This window comes from Acomys minous, assembly GCF_964271855.1.
Source record: "Acomys minous genome assembly, chromosome: 5".
Lineage (NCBI taxonomy): Eukaryota > Metazoa > Chordata > Mammalia > Rodentia > Muridae > Acomys > Acomys minous.
Genome location: NC_140494.1, coordinates 78482831 through 78498537, shown reverse-complemented (window position 1 = coordinate 78498537; position 15707 = coordinate 78482831). Strand labels below are relative to the sequence as shown.

General features: G+C 49.9%; 1 protein-coding gene across 8 annotated transcripts in view; it reads right to left on the bottom strand.

Moving 5' to 3' along the window:
- The window catches only part of SMCO4 (single-pass membrane protein with coiled-coil domains 4), a 55217-nt gene that overhangs the window by 18284 nt on the left and 21226 nt on the right, over nt 1-15707 (bottom strand). For 5 of the 8 annotated variants that reach the window (XR_014779588.1, XR_014779589.1, XM_084783784.1 and 2 more), the window contains one exon: nt 388-465. Coding sequence is in view for 1 of the 8 variants with exons in the window: in XM_084783778.1 (XP_084639904.1) it covers nt 388-465 (78 nt within the window). In the remaining 7 variants the exon portion in view is untranslated. Of the gene's footprint in view, nt 1-387; nt 466-3808; nt 3834-6633; nt 6802-7108; nt 7132-15707 lie in introns of those variants that run through there. The other 3 variants (XM_084783779.1, XM_084783785.1, XM_084783780.1) reach the window with 3 other exon arrangements.

Below are 15707 nucleotides of genomic sequence, written 5' to 3'. Positions count from 1 at the left end.
CCGAGAGACTGCTATGGCTGTGGTCACCAACGAAGGGATGGACTTGTCCACCCAAGGATAGCACCCACGAAGATGCCAGGAAGAGCTTCTCTGGAATAATTACCAGGTGCAGGCAGTTTGAGAAAGGGAACTACAGGCTAGTTTAAAGTAAAATGCTCTGATAGGGAGAGAGTTACATGCAGCTCTTCACTAAGAGCCTTAGAGGTGAGGTCTGCCAGGCACAGCCAGTGAGATTGAAACCTCACCCCAGACCCTCTCCTGTGCAACCCCCATCTCAAAACCAGCCAGGGCAGACATTTGAGGAAGGTCTTTGATGATCAAGGAGAGGCCCAGCAGGAGAGAGGAGGCACGTTTGTCATCTTCTCAAGGATGAGTAGAGTGTTTTACCTTTTCTTCAAATTCAGGAACCACAGCTTCAAGGATGTCTGCCAACTGGTTTCCAGTCCAGGGTCACCTGAGTTGTTCCTGCCGAGAAATTAAAAGTACAAGTGTAAGAGATGTTTGGAGCTGGGCTACCCAGCCTGACTCCCATCCGTGCTGGGAAGGCAGACACATGCTCCCTTCCTTAGTCAACCAGTGCAGGAGGAAACACCCAGCGGCCCTATCCAGCAGACCGGTGAGAGACCGCAGCAACCTTCGGCCCACTTAAACGGCGAGAGAGCATCCTGTTTCCTGCAACCAGCAGTCACTGGTGTAAAATAGGAGACCCAGGGCTGGGTCCAGGAAAGGAAGTGGATGGCTAGGAAATAGGCACTTCTGAAATAAAGACTTGGGGAAAAGAAAAGAGGAGGAAACGGCATGGATCTCACACCACTGTCTCCAAAGTATTCAAGGATAAAGATGTCTGGGACCCTGAGTGCAGAGCCAAAAACTGATTCCTAAACCCCGAGAGGCCCCGACGGCAGGGAAGAGGGGCATAGTGCAGGCAGGACCTGTAAAACACCAGCAGAAGAGTGGCACCGGAAACACAGAGAGGGGTGACCCTGAGATGAGAAGGGTAATGCATCAAACAGACTCACAACTCAAGGCTAAGCCTCGACTCAGTGCACTGCCTTTTCTGCCTTATCAATAATCTGTCTGAAGGAATAAACTTCAGGTTTGCCACCAGGTTTGTGGGTTGGCTATGGCTGACTCTGTTTCTAGTCTAGCCTGCTTTCTGATGTGACTTCAGTCATCTGGCGGCTCAGCCAGGCTGGAGGAGGGTCTAAAGTGAATTCACTGACCTAATGGTGAAGGACACTCTTCTGTATTTCCCGTTTATTGAACATAAACACACACACAAGTGTGCATGCACATATGCCTGTATATACATTCTACATACATACACACACACATATGGACTGATGCATGCACACACACACATAAGGACATCCCAGACCTATGGCCAATTTCTATCAGTTGCCATATTTCCTCATTAGTAGTGGCGCTGGTGAATCAGGAGTCACACAGGCTTCAAGAACCCAAACTCCCAGGCTGGAGAGATGGCTCAGTGGTTAAGAGTGCCGCCTGCAGCCGGGCGTGGTGTCGCACACCTTTAATCCCAACCCTCGGGAGGCATTCCCGAGGTCCTGAGTTCAATTCCCAGCAACCACATGGTAGCTCACAACCATTTATAGTGTGATCTGATGCCCTCTTCTGGCCTGCAGGTGTACATGCAGGCAGAATACTGTATACATAATAATAAATAAATCTTGGGGAAAAAAAAAAAAAAAGAACCCAAACTCCCATGTGTTGTGGAGCACTGGCTGGTAAAGCTCTGGCATTAAGATTAGGACAATCCACTCTTCAGAAAGCCACAAATGTCAATTTAAGGCACCTGGACTCCACTGGACCACTGCAAGAGCAGGATTGACCACACTGTCATTCCGAAAACACACAGTTTGCACACACTCCAAAGAGAAGGTAGGACCAAAACTGCAATGTCGGAAGCAGTGGACTGGAAATCTGTGAATGAAGAACCCTGAATGGCCTTCAGCCTCGACAGGGTCCACTGCCTACTGAAGTTGGCTTGCTGGCTACCAGGCGCCCTGGCTTCTGTGCCTGGGGAACAGCTCTGTAGCCCGAGGACCTCAGGTACTTCAGCTCTCGTGAACAGATGCTGGTGGAGAATCCGACAGGGACAGTCAGCCCCGTTGTGGCTCTGCCGTCTGCCTATCCTTGCCTACCCATCCCAAGCAACAAAGAGCCAGAACTGCCACTGCTCCTGTGCAGGCCTCGGTTTCCCCAGCCACAAAACAAAGAAGACGACAAGACTTAGGAAACAACAACAACAAAAAAGGCTTAAACCAGTGCCACCGGCCACCAACTCTCTTGCCACTAGGCTGGCACTTGATGAGAGGGGCTGCTTGGTTGTGTGGACTACAGACTGGCGTATGAGCTGCAAAGCAAACTGCCACTGAGCGGGGAGGACGTTAAAACAGATTTGTTCTCAGTGCTGAGGCACAAACTCTGAAACCAAGCAGGCAGCACACACACATTCCCTATAGAGGCTCTTCCTCCCCAGCCAGCTCGGATGGACACCAGCATCCCCGGCTTGTCAGTGTGTCATCCCCATGCCTGGCCCCATCTTCTCACTGCTTTCTCCCGGTCATCTGGTCAGAGTCCTCCTGACTAAACAAACCGTGATGGTTCTACCCCCATGGTCCTCAAGTCAGCAAAGACGCTTTCCCAGTCAGCCCCCACTGGCTTGGTTATTACTGGGTTCCTCAAGGGCAAGTTATTACCTTTACCGTACGTTCATATCAGTGCAGAACTGGGGAGAAATAAGTCCCACCCAATTTCCAGATAGCCTGAGCAGCACCAGAGCAAACGGACCTCTGATGTGGCCCCTGGAACCGTGTGCTCAGAGCCCTGCTCTTCCTCTATGGCCCAGGAGCCAGGAGGAGGCTGCAGGGAAGGGAGGGAGGCAGACAGCTGGTTCTTGGATTACACAGCTGCCGTCTCACCCAGCCCTCTGGCCCTCAAATGGCTTTAGCCTCAAAGCTAAACCTACTGGTTTTCTGTCCGAGTACCACGGAGCAGAGTTTTAAATGTCCACGTTTGAAAACAGAACAAAACTATATAGAGACTCCAATCACACTGCTGTCGGCGTCCCTTCTCTGCAGGCACTGGTCCTCACTGACTTCCCACACTGCTGTCAGCATCCCTTCACAGGCACTGGTCCTCACTGACTTCCCACACTGCTGTCGGCGTCCCTTCTCCGCAGGCACTGGTCCTCACAGACTTCCTACACTGCTGTCGGCGTCCCTTCTCTGCAGGCACTGGTCCTCACTGACTTCCCACACTGCTGTCAGCATCCCTTCTCTGCAGGCACTGGTCCTCACTGACTTCCTACACTGCTGTCGGCGTCCCTTCTCTGCAGGCACTGGTCCTCACTGACTTCCTACACTGCTGTCGGCGTCCCTTCTCTGCAGGCACTGGTCCTCACTGACTTCCCACACTGCTGTCAGCATCCCTTCTCTGCAGGCACTGGTCCTCACTGACTTCCTACACTGCTGTCGGCATCCCTTCTCTGCAGGCACTGGTTCTCATTGACTTCCCACACTGCTGTCAGCATCCCTTCTCCCCAGGCACTAGTCCTCACTGACTTCCTACACTGCTGTCAGCATCCCTTCTCCACAGGCACTGGTCCTCGCTGACTTCCCACACTGCTGTCAGCGTACCTACTCCACAGGCACTGGTCCTCACTGACTTCCCACACTCTCAGGAAGCTTTCTGGCTTTGAAACGAATAGAGAAGGAACTTGGAGACAGAGCAGAACAGGACCGCATTTCAAAACAGAAGGCCACTGGTCCCTTTGCAAACTCACAGCCCTGGCTGCAGACTGCATCAGAAGACTCAGGAGTGTCTGAACTTTAAACTCCAAAGTGAGAGTGTTCCAGAGCTGATGGAGCCACAGGCCCACTCATCTCTCAGCAGGTGTGAACCTTCTGGAAGGCCACTCACCACACTGTGATTAAAAAGCTAAAAAAAAAAAAAAAAATCACATATACTCTTTGAAGCCACAATTCCAAATTCTACGGTAGGAAGCAGAACAGAGACAGAACAAAACTAGACAGTCAAGGATATCCATGGTATCCTTATGTGTAAGGTAAAAAACCAGAAAGAACTCTTGCCAACAAAAGGAAATTATTAGGTAAATAAATGTGGTAGATTCATAAAAATTTTTATTAAGCTATTAAAATTTTAAAAATCATGTTATGCAGAATTTTTAATAAAAACAACTGCAGTAACAGTTAATCCTTAAGTAAGCTAGGTACTACCCTAAGCATGTAATACATACACACTTACAGACATATGCACACATACACTCTCTCACATATACACACATGCACAACACTCACACACACAGACATGCACACACACTCATATACACACACATGCACAACACACACACATTCACACACATACTCCATCAACTCAGGAATGCAGCTGTTTCATTTCAACTTCACAATCAGGAAACGAGTAGGTGAAAATCAAGATACTTGCTCAAGGTACTCTGGCATGGAAGAGAAGGCTCTGGGATTCTGGTCCACACAATCCAGCTCAGAGCCCCTCTTAAACAGCGTAGATCTAACAAGAGCCCTAAAGATGGCAGGCCCTATCCCAAAAGCTGCGGCTGTAACCTTCGATGAACAAGTGCTGTGCAGGTATTATCAACAACCCTGAGATCAAGCCAGGACGGCCTCCAGGCCAACAGAGGCCGCAGAGTGGGTGTAAACCCAGTGGGAGTAACTTAGTGACAGCCTGTCTCAACATTGGGAAAACAGTTTTAAAAAAAGAGAGAGTCCGAAGACACAGCTCAGAAACAGAGTGGCTCGCCGAGTATGCCTGAAGCCCTGGGTTCAAATCCCAGACTGAGAAGAGAGAAAGCAATCATCTGAATGAGACTTGAAAGCCACGGCTAACAGAAGCAAGGCACTGGGGAGCAAACCCCCAAGCTAGCTGAGGGGTCAGTCTTGCCTGCACCTTAATTTGGGGCACTCTGGTCTCTAGCAACTCAGGGAATAAACGCATGCCGTGTAAAGCCGCTCCATAGACAGGAAGTCACCACGGCAGTTGGCAGTTACAAGAACGCCATGCAAACACCTACCCTATGCTGCAGCCAACGCAGGAGAGAACACTCAGGCGTTAAGCGATAAAAACAAATCGAAATTTATACACAATGATCTTAATTATGCATACAAAACACATGCAAATACAACAAAATGTTTTAGTGATTATCCCTGAATACAAGCATGTTCAGCATTATGCTTTTTTAATGTTTTTTTTCAACTTCTATAATTAGTGTAAATTATTTTTACTAAGAAAAGAAAGGTTTTTTAAATTAGCAATTTATGATATTTCTCCAAATCTAACTCAATCACAAAGACTAAAAATCAAGGGGGCCAAAATTCCCTAATTATCATCTTAATTCAATCTCAGACCACATCACCTGAAACAAACCAACAGGTGAGGCCCACCACGGCCGCAAGAGAACCACCAGCCCTCAGTCTCTCAAATTTTAATTGTTCAGACTCTTGGTGGGAGCAAAACGCGTCAGAAGGCGTTTCAGGCTTTGGAAACAAGAGGCAGCAGAGGATGCGCACGTTTTCCATCTTCTGTCTTCCCCGACGAGGGGCGGGGGCGGTGGAGGGTTGCGGGGCTGACGACTCAGTCACAGAGCCAGGTCAGCCCAAAGTCTGTGGCCACGTGCCAAGAACAGAAAGCGCCAGTGAATGCAATGTAAATGTTTAATTTCTCTGCAGATAAGTCACAGAAGGAAACTTTCAAGAACCAACCTAATCTCCTTACCACGTCCTGAGCCCAAGGCTTCCCCGAGTCAGGGCTCCTGTTATCAGCTGTGCAGTCACGACAGCCAAGGTCAGCTTCACTGCATCAACACCTGCGCTCTGACCAAATAGGCTCGCACGATGTATTATGGTTTACCACCACCACCACCACCACCACCACCACCACCACCACCACCGATGTGTAGGCAGCACTGGACCAAAATACACAGCGGGTTGTGTCTCTCTGATCTGCACTTTCATACAAGACAGCAAAAGCCAAGAGTTGCTGGTTCCCTCCACACGGAGGCCAGACCAGGCTCACAGAACACACACCATGCATGATTTCAGACTACAGGGGCAGAGCAAGGGAATGGGAGCCTGCCGAGAGCAGAGGGGTGGGGGAGTATCCTACAGTTTCCCTAAGTACATTTACGAATTGTTTGATTGGCCAGCCAATCAGCACATCACCTATAATGTCTCTTCAACATGCTGCCCTGGAGGCTGAGTCGATCTGGCATATAGGTGACATCATCATCTGGATCACAAGGATGCCAACAGCAGTGTCCAGGGCAAGCCAGAGCTTTAAACACAGGGTAGCCAGGAACAAATGACTTAGTGGGGTATACCTTCCTACAAAGAATTCCCGACACACCTGCAGCTTCAGGGACTAGCCAGTGTGTGTTGGTGTCTCCAACTCAGCCCTTAACTTCACAGTGTTATGAGTGTCTAGTGGTGTCTAGACTTATGGGGTCAAGCAAGAACATTGCACGCAGCCAATTTTACCACCTACTAAGAAGGAAAAGCCAGGGCCAGGAGACTTATGGGGTCAAGCAAGAACATCACACGCAGCCAATTTTACCACCTGTTAAGAAGGAAAGGCCAGGGCCGGGAAGACTGTTCTTCCAGAGGACTGGAGTTCAGTTCCCAGCATCCACATCAGAAGGTTCACAACTTCCTGTGACTCCAGATCCAGGGTATCCGGTGTCCTCTTCTGGCCCACACACTCAAATCACATACATAAAAACAAATCCTTTTTAAAAAGGAAAAGCCAGGGTACATGATTATTACTCAAAGAACACTCGAAGGACCTAATCCTCTGAGCCACGCCATCAAAACAAGTTTCACAGGCTACATACACAATTTCAGATATGTTCCACTCCACAGCTTCTTGTTCCGCTAAAAGTGTACAAAAATAAAAGCACACACATTCTGAAACTAAAAACCTGTTAGAGCATTACCAAATCCTTATGCACCTAACACCTGGGTGGTAACACGCACATGCACACGCACACAGCTAAGTGTTTCATCTGTTCAAAAACCACCAATTCAGCCCTTACCACAAAGGGGAGGAAGAGGAGGAAAGGGGAGGTGGTGGGCATCTTACTTTATTATACAGCCCAGGTGTGTCAAGTTGGCACCCGAGATGAACCATCACAGAACAAATGATCACCAGGTGATCCTGAAACAGGAGAAATGCAGAGGCCTTGAGACCACAGGAGCTCCCAGCCAAGTAAGCAAAGCTATTCTTCCTGCTAAATGTTCCATGCCAGAACAGCTATTTCCTTCAGGAATGTGAACTTGGCTAGAGAGACACCTTGGCAAACACTTGCCACACAAGCACAGGAACAGGAGCTCCCATCCCAAAAGCCCCTTTATGGCCTGGCAGTCATGATGGCCACCTGTGATCCCAGCACTTAGAAAGGAAAGACTGCAGGGCAAGCGAGCTGGCCAGACTAGCCGGAACTGGTGAGCTCCAGGCTCAGTAAGTGACTCTGCCTATGTAAATGTGCATATACACCCATGCAAACACTGCACATGCACAAAGAATGTTCAGATATTATAAAACCCGCTTGTTACTGTTGTATTTAACCTAGTAAATATCTTAACATCATTTCAAATCCTAATATATAAGTGTTTCTAGACATGGTCTCTCTAAATGAAACCTGTTCAGATGGCTTAGTTGGGGAAAGGCCTTGAGAACAAAAGCACTGGGCTCAGATCCCCAGAACTCAAGTACAAAGCTCAGTACAGTGGCAATATGATCAGCAGATAGGCAGATCTCTGGAAGCTTGTGGGCCAGCCTGGCCTACGTGGCTAAAGTTCCAGCCAGTGACAGACTTTCTTAAACAAAGGGTTAACAGGTACCTGAAGTCCAGTAGCCAAAGTGTGCCTCAGACCTGTGCATGCAGGCACTTTTCAGTGCACAGGCCCTGCCCTACACATTCACATTTTTTTAAGACTTAGGTAGAAGAGTCCTCAAACCAAACACTAGTCTGGTGCCGTGGAGGTCAGGAAACAGAAATGGAGGCTGACACTCTGACGTCAATCAACACTGATCTTCCAAGAGGCAAGAGGCAGAGGAGCGCTAACCCCCGCAAGGGCCACTGGCAGACTGGCCTTAGAGCCACGAAAGCAGAAGCACTCAGTGTGCCACAGATGGATGATTCTAAGAACAAATGCAAGGGGAAGGCAAACGGCAGGGCGCCAAAGGCCCATTATTACACCCTACACAATGAAATACAAATTCCTATACAAGAGCAGAAATGGGGAGAATATTAAATTTTAATAATGGAAAAAGAAGAACAGCCAGGTCCTACAAAACAGACTTGTATCCAAATAAAATCCTGGAAAGTGAATAAAATCATGGCAAACAAAAAGTAAGGTGTTAATGTCTTAAGATGCATCTCAGGCACGTCTGGAAAGTAAAACTACAGAAGCCAGGAAAGAGCAGTCAACTGCGGCAGGAAAGAGAAGAAAGCACACAGCTGCAGTCTTGACTCTCAGGAGGATGAGCAGTGGGACCTCTGAGAGCTACAGGCTAACCTGGGCTACAGAGGGAGACCCTGTTCAAAAGTGAGGAGAGGACACCGGCCTCGTGGGCTCCAGCCAGTCACCACACACTGCACCCCGCTGCTGGAGAGAGGAGAGGAGCAACAGAGAGGGAGCATTTTCAACGTGAAGGGGAGCCCTGCAGAGCCAGGTCTGCTGACCTCCTGAGCAAGCATGTCCTCTGGGAAGTATCTGCTACTCTGACCCAGAGCGCATGGAGCAAACTCACTCTCCAGCAGCTTACAAAGCTACCTGCGAGGTCACAAAAGCTACTGAGAGAAAACAACTAACAGCAACTTGTTCAAGCTGACTGGGGCTCATGGTGAGGGGTCCATCACCTCTTTTAGGATGGTGGGCAGAGACGTCATAGCCGGCTGGCAAGCAAACCTGAGCTTATCACTGCAGCTTCTACTTCAGGGCCAGAGCAGAATCCAGGGTTCTCCCGTCAACACCTATTACAGGCCACAGGGCTCACCAAGGCCAACTGTCAAGGTTTCGAAATTCACTGACATCTTAGATACGGAGAGGGACTTTGAACGGGTTTGGCCAGGATCATACATCCCAGTTGATGGGAGGTGCCCTTGATCAAGGCCTGAGTCTATGTGGCCTCTCTGGTGCCAGGCAGCCTGCATCATAAAGGCAGTCTGCCCAGCAGGAGATGCAAGAGAGGAAAGGTTAAGGAAACAAATGGCTTCCTGGACAACAGGATGGCTAATGTCGGGCACCACTCATACCTGGTTCCCTCCGCTGTGTCAGGATCACCTAGCTGTGAGCTGTTCCCTCCGCTGTGTCAGGATCACCTAGCTGTGAGCTGTTCCCTCCGCTGTGTCAGGATCACCTAGCTGTGAGCTGTTCCCTCCGCTGTGTCAGGATCACCTAGCTGTGAGCTGTTCCCTCCGCTGTGTCAGATCACCTAGCTGTGAGCTGTTCCCTCCGCTGTGTCAGGATCACCTAGCTGTGAGCTGTTCCCTCCGCTGTGTCAGGATCACCTAGCTGTGAGCTGTTCCCTCCGCTGTGTCAGGATCACCTAGCTGTGAGCTGTTCCCTCTGCTGTGTCAGGATCACCTGGCTGTGAGCTGTTCCCTCCGCTGTGTCAGGATCACCTAGCTGTGAGCTGTTCCCTCCGCTGTGTCAGGATCACCTAGCTGTGAGCTGTTCCCTCCGCTGTGTCAGGATCACCTAGCTGTGAGCTGTTCCCTCCGCTGTGTCAGGATCACCTAGCTGTGAACCGCCAGCTGTTACCATCCCCCTGGCCCACTGCTCACTTGCTATTGTGTGTGTGTGTGTGTGTGTGTGTGTGTGTGTGTGTGTGTGTGTACACGTGCATGCAGAAGCCAATGGTGACCCTCAGGTGTCTTCCTCAGTTAGCCTCTACCTTGGTTTTGAGACATGGTCTCTTATTTTTCACCCAGAGCTCAGCACAGAGATCTGCCTTTGTTATGTGGGAACTAGAATTCAACCTCCCGCCCTCATGATTGCACAGCAGGCACTTGCCCAGCTGAGCCATCTCCCCAGATCTGAACTGCTCTCCTGATCAGAGGTCAGGGACTTTCCCCAATCCCCACATGCTTTCCCCAGTGGATGTGGGTCAGCTGCTCACCAACCAGGTAGGGTAGATGTTGGCAGTCCAGTAAATAAACAGATGAAACTCGATTACATGGATCCTGGGAAAGTGAGGCAGGAAGATTAAAGACTATTTTGACAGAAATGATCAACTTGCCTCTTCTCTCTTCTTCTCCTCCCCCAGATAACAGATCAGCCAGTAAGTATCTCCTTGGCATGAGGGTGCTGTCCTCAGGACAGGGTATGTGAACCAGCCTTTGCCCCGGTGCCACAGATAGACATTAAGTGAACAGGAAACTTTCCTTACGGCTGTTTTAAGCATAGCCAACTAGTAATGGTGGCAACTGTGGGCCCACCAAGAGGTCCAAGTCTGAGGTCACCAGTATGACACAATGGCCTTGAGAGGTCTTGCAGAGCCTGGTTTATCTAGGTGCAGAAGGGTTAGTGCAAGCAAAGCCCTTGCCGGTGTTAGCCTTGGTTTACGAAGGCTACCAATGAGGAAGAAAGATGTCAGCAGAGAGGAGAGGGGAAGCAGGTGGAGACCAGAGGATCGAGGCCATGAGACGACTACACAGATCCCTGAAGTCAACGGGCTCTTTAGAGTCCCCCGAAGGAAGACACTGCCCAATCTGTGGACATACGGGCCTCTGTCACACAGAACCCTTGCAACCTTTATTTAATGGCAACCTTCGAGTAGGATGCTTTACACCCAAGAGTATGCATACACACACAGACACACACACACACACAGGCACACACACACAAGGCATGGACACACACAGGCACACTCACACACGCACGCGCGAGCGCACACACACACACATACACACACACACACACACACACCACACTGCACTGGAATGGTGGCATTACCTGTAACCCTGGGCCAGCTTTTCATGGTCCTGAGACTGTTTGACCAACTGTAAACCAGTGACAATGCTAATGCAGCATGCTCTAGGCTGTTGCTGGGGACAGAAGGGTTAGTGCAAGCAAAGCCCTTGCAGGTGTCAGCCTTGGTTTACGAAGCCACCGTTCCACGTGAGTCTGACCAACTAAATCTGCCTTGCTACATGCAGAACCTTCAACATCTTCCATTCCACGGTTTTCTTCCTGTGTCTCTGAAAAGCTGATTTCAGAATCTACTAGCAAGTGTGATGACCTAAGCTTTGAGACGCTGGCTTGGAGCCAGAGGATGAGTGAGGGCAGCAGGGCCCACAGGGCTTGGTGAGCTCTGGGGCATTGGTGACAGACAGGAAAGGGTGAAATGCTCAGAAGTGTCTGGAGTGGTGGTGGTACCATTAGACTGGGGAACCCTGAAGAAGGATTAGACTGGAGAACCCCGAAGAAGGAGTAAGCTCAGCTGTGGCATCACAGGGAGACTGTGTTTCCCCCTTATCACTGTCACCCTGCACAGAGCGGCACCCAGCAGCAAGGGGCTAATTTTTACAATGACTAATTGATTAGGTGCTAAATATTGCATTCAGATGCACAATTTCTAGACTCACACCCTTCTGTTGTTCCTGAAGCCACCGTGTTTTTGTTTTTGTTTTTTAAGTAGGGGTTACAAGTGTTAAGCATCGCTGCACAGCTAAAGACCAACGTCACCTCCTGTCATCCTCAGCCAGAGCCACTGAACTGGTGACACAATGACACTCAGAACAAGGCTGCCGAGTAAGCACGTGTGCCGGCTCTCAAACGGAAGCGACTTAACTCAAAGCCAACTCCACATGAAATTATTCTGAAATCTTAGCACCATTATCCTTTTTACAGAGACACGAAGAACACCATGTCTGACATGGAGAAGGCATTCTCTGCCCCCCAGGACATAATTAACTCAGGGGGGAAAAAAAGCCATCTTTAGGCTCAGAAAAGCCCATAATTTATCAAGAGCCACTCGTCCATTTCCTACAAACACACAGATAGGTCAGGTCAAGCAACTCCAGGGTTACAACTTGAAAGGTTAACTGTTGCCCACAGCACAATTTGTTTAGAAAATTAATGATATTCAGGACGGAGGACTCATTAGTGCCAGGCAGTTAGTAAAACAATCCTGGAATCTGAAGTACCCTCTCATCTCCTGTTATAGTCACGATGAACAAGGCAAGCCCCGGGAGTCGCTAAAGGTCACATTGTTTACTGCCTACAACTCTTGTGTGTGTAAGCCACAGAAGAAAAAGTTCTGGTTAGCTGGGGCGAAGGAAAGGATGTAGCTGGCAGGATGAAATACCAAAATCTGCACACTCCCTGATAAACCTCGCTCCCCGCTGAAGTCTCCTCTGCAGCAGATCTAACGGGGAGACGCTGGACTATCATGAACTGGTGGTAAGCGGCCAACATTCCACAAGACAGCAGGCGGGACGTCCGCAAAGAATGAGGTGAGAAGGCAGAGTGGACTCGTCGACAGACAAACGGTATCCCAAAACCAGACAGCCCGTTCCACCAGTGCGGACTGACCATGAAGAAAGCAAACCTGTTTCTTTATCCGTGAATGTAGATTCAGGCCTCCCGCCTTCACCACCCTCTCCTTCACCACGGATCAAGGGAACCTTCCTCAGGCCTCAATATGCTGTAGGGTCTACGAGGGCCAGGCAGTAAGGGTAGGTGTGTGTGTGTGTGTGTGTGTGTGTGTGTGTGTGTGTGTGTGTGTGTGTAGAGAGAGAGAAATGGGGTGTGTATGGGTGAGTGTCTATATTGCTGGCTGTGTGTGTAAAAGAACAAGAGTGGGCGTGTGTGGGTATCTGTGGGTGTTTAGCTGCGGGGGGCGGGGCTGCGTGAGAGCTGAGAGCCCCTTGGGAAGAGAGACCAAGGCACTCCCCATCCTTGCTTCCTTTCTTGGATTTCCCCTCCTCTTTTAAACATAGAACCACAGCCCAGCCTTGAACTCTGGAGTCTCCTGCTCCATCTCCCCAGGGCCAGGAACAGACAGGGGCCTCCATGCCGGGCTCCCTGCTCCTGTAACTGCTGCATGCCTGGCTCTTCTGTTTGGCCTAATCACTTCTGGAGAATTTACTCCAGAAGTCACATGACTTCCGGTCATGACTTCTGTCACATGACTATGGTGACTCCTAGAGGTCTAGAAAACAGGGCAGTTTTTACCCTTTTCTCCAAGGACTAAACTAACCCTTAGTGGATGGCTAATGTCCACCCTAGGTCCCCAGCGTTTGCTCGTGCCCAGGCTCGGCATGTTCTCTCCTCATAACCGGATGTAACGACGGACGTCTGTTCCGTACTTGCAGCACGTGCTGCACTTCGCACCATTCTCTCTGACAACTCAAACGGGACACGCTAATTTTAGGACTTCTTTAAACATGCTGGGAGGGCAAAGACCACTTTCCAAACTAATTTGCCCACGGCACCGACGAGCCAGGATGCCAGCCTTGCCAACCAATTCCACACTTCCTTCTTGCAGCCAGAGTAAGGGCCTCACCCAAGAGCCTGTGAGGCCACTGTAAATCCCATGAACATATGTACAGCTGCCTGTCTGATTTTGTTTTTTCAAATAAGGTGAGGCAAGAGCGCTTTCACTGCTAGTAGGGGTGTAGCCCAAAATAGCTATTATGAAAATAAAATATGGAGGTATCTTAGTTACTGCTCTGTTGCTGTGAAGAGACCCCATGACCAAGGCAACTTATAGAATGAAGCATTCGATCGGAAGCTATCTGACAGTTTCAGAGAGTGAGGCCATCACCGTGATGGTGAGGAGCATGGCGGCGCCAGGTGTGGCACTGGGGAAGGCGCTGACACCTTACACCTGATCCACAGGCAGAGAGGGGATGAGACTGGGCCTGGAGTTTTGAAACCTCAAAACCCACCCTCGGTAACACACCTCCCCCGGAAGGCCACACTCACTCCAACAAGGCCACAGCCTCTCACCCTGCCCCCAAGAGTTCCACTAACTGAGGACCAAGAACTGAAACCAGTGAGGCCAGGAGTGCCGTTCTCATTCAAGCCAGCACAGGATGCTTCTCGAAAATGTAAATACAGAACTATTACATGGCCCAACAATACCACTCCTGGGCCACATAACCAAAGAGTTCACCTGGGGTTTTTTTTTTTTTTAAGCAGCAAAACATCACGTAAGCCATAGCTTTCCCAGGAACCACAAAGCAGGCTCTGGGACACTTCAGCCAAGGAAAACCAGCAAGGGACAAGCACGGGCTGCCAAGAGGAACAAGCTCTGTGGTTAGGTTGTCTTCAGTCTCTGCCCACATTCTTGCTCTTGGTAAAACCGCATTTGTCCTTGGAATAATACGAACCTCAAATATCAAGACCCATCAGTGGCTGCACCTCTCCAGAGGCAGCAACAGCAGCTTAAGGAAGACAGGGTCCAAACGAAGCCACGGGAAAGGCAGGCAAGCATGGGTACCCATGCGGAGCACACTTACACCTACATCTCTGAGCAGCTCTGTGATCACAGAGATGACAGCAAGGTGGGAGCGCAGGGTGGTACCAAAAGATCACGCGGCGCGCCCTTTAAATGAACAACGACACAGTCGAGTGACTTCAAAAGACAAAACTGATATTTCTGGGAGCAGCAAGAAGCTAACTAACATGGCGGGGACAGCTGGCCAATCAGGTCACAGGCAGGGGAGCTGGCAGCCGTCACCATGCAGGTGTTCAGTGAGGCGGCAAGTAGGACGAAAACAACTCAATTAATTCATTGTGCCTCCCTGTCCAGCAGAGCCGGGAGATAAGCCTGAGGTACGATGGCGGTGAGAGACCCAGTCTGCAAATGGTGGGGCTGATAAAAGGAGCACACACGTAAAACATAAAGTCACACAAGACTGACTCTGGCAAGCTCTTTCCAACTGGAGGCTGGGAGTAAACAAGGAAGAGCGATGGACTGTGCATCAGGAAAGCCACTCCTTTCTAATGAGGGGCTCTCCCAAGAAAGCACAGGGAGAAAGACAGGCGAGATGCAAAAGCCAACAGCAAGGCAACGGGATCACCCTCATTTGTAACCTCCTCGAGGTGCGAGACTCTGCCGAGCTGAGACTTGACACGCGCACATCAGGCCAGCCAAGCGTCAGAACGTGCTAGCAAAAAAAAAAAAAAAGCAGATACAAGAGGTGTCTCCACACAGCCAGGAAAAGAGAAAGACACTGTGAGTTTAAATTGAGATAAGAAAAAACAAGGGTGATCAGAGGGGAGCCCCCCACACCCACACTCCCCCACCCCCGCTGCAATGCTGCAACCAGCACCACCACGCCACTCAACCTCAAAGGAAGCAAGGCACTGGCAGTGAGACACAGAATGTGTGAGGCAGCAGGTACCCACAGCGGATGGACAACACCCTGGTTTCATAGAGAAGATGCTAAAGAAAGTGCATAAACTGATAACCCCTTGGCATGTTTAAGGGGAAAGTGTTTATTGTGAATATGAGGGTGAGTACAGCCGGGGGCATCAGAAAGAATCCAGAGCAGAGAGGAAAAGCAGCAGACTGTACCTGGCCAGCACACACTGGGCCTGGCCAGGAAAGAAGCAGGAGCAAAGAAGAGGAGGTGGAGAAGAAAGGTGAAGGCACAGAAAGGACCAGGAGAGTGC